The sequence below is a fragment of the Alosa pseudoharengus genome, unplaced genomic scaffold (genome assembly GCF_046254945.1).
Source record: "Alosa pseudoharengus isolate Yale_2024_CS ecotype anadromous, Long Island Sound unplaced genomic scaffold, YU_APseudo_1.1 YU_APseudo_1.1_scf_3, whole genome shotgun sequence".
Lineage (NCBI taxonomy): Eukaryota > Metazoa > Chordata > Actinopteri > Clupeiformes > Clupeidae > Alosa > Alosa pseudoharengus.
This window is the reverse complement of record NW_027468718.1, coordinates 12,019,695-12,022,194: the sequence shown is the minus strand read 5'-3', so window position 1 is coordinate 12,022,194 and position 2,500 is coordinate 12,019,695. Positions and strand designations below refer to the sequence as shown.

The following is a 2,500-nucleotide window of genomic DNA, read 5'->3' as shown; positions in this document are numbered from 1 at the left end:
CTTAATTGTTTACCCTGTTGGGAGTCGCTTTGGTTAAAGGTGCCATATGTAATGTCCGCCAAAAAATCAATTCATACTCCACATTCCATAAAAGATGGGGGCAGTATATCTCCAGAAAGTGAGTTGGTCTACCCTAGAGTAACAACTGAGACACATGTATTGCAGTTTGGCTGGCGGTTATGTTGCCCGCATATATGACACCTGTCAGGCTGTGGCTAGTAATTTAGCATGCTAATTCAGGTTGATATCTCTGCAGCACTATACCTTGTCATTTTTTTAATGACATCATCGTCCTTATTTCTTCTCATTCTTTTTTTATTAATTCATTATTGATTTATTAAAGTGTATTATGTGAAATCATCACCAAGCAAAACTAGTTTGTTTGCTCATAATCACAGGTACTTTATTCATGATTGGTCAGCATCATGTTGAGGAGTGTGTTCCCTTCAGAGAGGAAACAGCAGGAAGCCACTGAAGGTGCTGTAGTTACTCGAGGCGTCAATGAGCCTGTGACCTGCAGGGAGTCGCATGTTAACTACATCTCCCACCTCCAGCAGCAGAGTCACACCACTGGACAGATACGTGTACTGTCCATCCGTGTCGTACTCATACAGGTTCATGACCTGCTCTCCATTCTTGCACATCTTGATGTTCATGCTGCCAGAGCCCAGCATGTCCACCACAGTGAATCTGAAGTAGTAGACTCCCCTGACTGGAGCTGTGAAGAAGCCTGTTATTCGGTTGTAGGCCTGTCCAACATTGGTGATGACTTTGGTGAAGACCAAGTTCAACTCATTAGTCCCAGCCTCTACATATCCTGAGTCCGTCAAACCAACTGAGAATGCCACCTTGGGTTGCTCTGTGATCTCTTTCTCCAGATTCACTACTTCAGTCTCAGTAGCTGCCAGTCTGGTCTTCACTGCTGTCAGCTCTGCCTCTTGTGCTGCAGTTTCCATCTTCAGGTTCTCCACCTCAGTCTCACTGGCAGACAGTCTGGTCTCTTGTGCTGCGTTTTCCATCTTCAGATTTTCCACCTGAGTCTTCATAATGGCCAGGTCTGTGTGTTGAGCTGCATTCTCCCTTTCCAGAGCGTCCAGTTTAGTCTCACTGGCCACCAGTCGTTCCTTCATCACTGCCAGCTCTGTTTCCTGGGCTGCCAGCTGTAGGTTCTGAGCATTGTTCTCAGCCCCCATTGTGTACAGCAGGGATTTGGTGTTCTGCAGCTCATTCTGAGTGAAGGTCAGTGTCACTCTCAGCTCCACCACTGTGGTTCCGAGCTGATCTACGGTATCTCTGAGTCGAGCAAGCTCAGTAGAAACGTCCAGCTGAGCTCCACACATGGAGAACAGCAGCACCAGCAGTGGGATGACGACCCTCATACTTATTACAACTCTCTGACTGTCTAACACAGTAGTAGCAGCAGTAGTAATAATAGTAGTAGTTATTGTAGTAGCAGTAGTAGTAGTAGTAGTAGTAGTAGTAGTAGTAGTAGTAGTAGTGGTTGAAGAAGTGTTTGAGTGTCCCTCCTGATACACCCTCTTTTATATGCCTCAGTTGCTCATTATGTAAGATATTTCATCACTTTTGGGGTTAATGAAGTCCAGGGACACTGGTCAGATTTAGAAATGGTAGATTTTATTTTCCAGCACATGTTAGTGTATTCAGTTATCAGCGTTGTGGGAAAGTACAATCTGTCACCCATCACGTAGGACAGGGCAGGTCAGAAGGGGCTTCATGTTAAAGCTTTATGACCCAGGAGTCATTACTCTGATAATTCTGTATAATATTTTAATATCATAACAAAATAACAGACTGAAGATATGAAACCCACACCTTAAATCTGACCCACTAGAGGCGACACAGTCAGGACTCAGAATGGGCCGGTGGGTCTCTCAGTCATTTTCCTAGTGGAGACTGTGTGTGTGTCTGTGTGTGTGTGTGTGTGTGTGTGTGTGCATGTGTGTATGTGTGTGCGTTTGGGGAGAATTGTAAAGGGAGAGGGTGCTGAGTCTCAAAAAAGCAAAGCTGCTGCCTAAGTCATTGATTACAGGGTACTTTTGATACAAGTGTGTGAGAGCGTTATCAGAACACACACTTGATCACGTTGGCACTTGTTGACCTGCCCTGACCAGAACTAGAGAGTGGGTGTGACAGAGGGGTCTGGCCCAGGCCTTGCTCATGCAGGAGAGGGCTGACATGTCTGTAATTTACTAGAGTACATTATTTCTCTAGACATGCTTGTTCAAATGATTGTAATTGTAAAGTCTTCCTCTCCTCTCTTCTCTTCCTGACTCTCCCTTGGCCCCCACTATTTACCCAGAAGCCCTCTCTACCTGCTGCCTATAATACCAATGACTAGCTTACACTATGCTCACACTCACACACACACAGCCTAAACGGCCGATACCCAGCCACACTGAACCATATGCTTTACTGTGCTTTCCAGTAGTCTTCTGTGTTAAATGGCATGTACTGCATGACTGCCTGTGCCTGTGTGTGT

General features: G+C 45.5%; 2 protein-coding genes across 2 annotated transcripts in view; both read right to left on the bottom strand.

Annotated features, from left to right (window-relative positions):
• The window catches only part of pard3bb (par-3 family cell polarity regulator beta b), a 347,724-nt gene that overhangs the window by 211,385 nt on the left and 133,839 nt on the right, over positions 1-2,500 (bottom strand). The gene's annotated exons all lie outside the window — the stretch shown is intronic.
• On the bottom strand, positions 447-1,379 carry LOC143100929 (uncharacterized). Its single transcript, XM_076264521.1, has one exon. It carries the CDS (start codon positions 1,377-1,379, stop codon positions 447-449), a length of 933 nt encoding a protein of 310 aa, XP_076120636.1.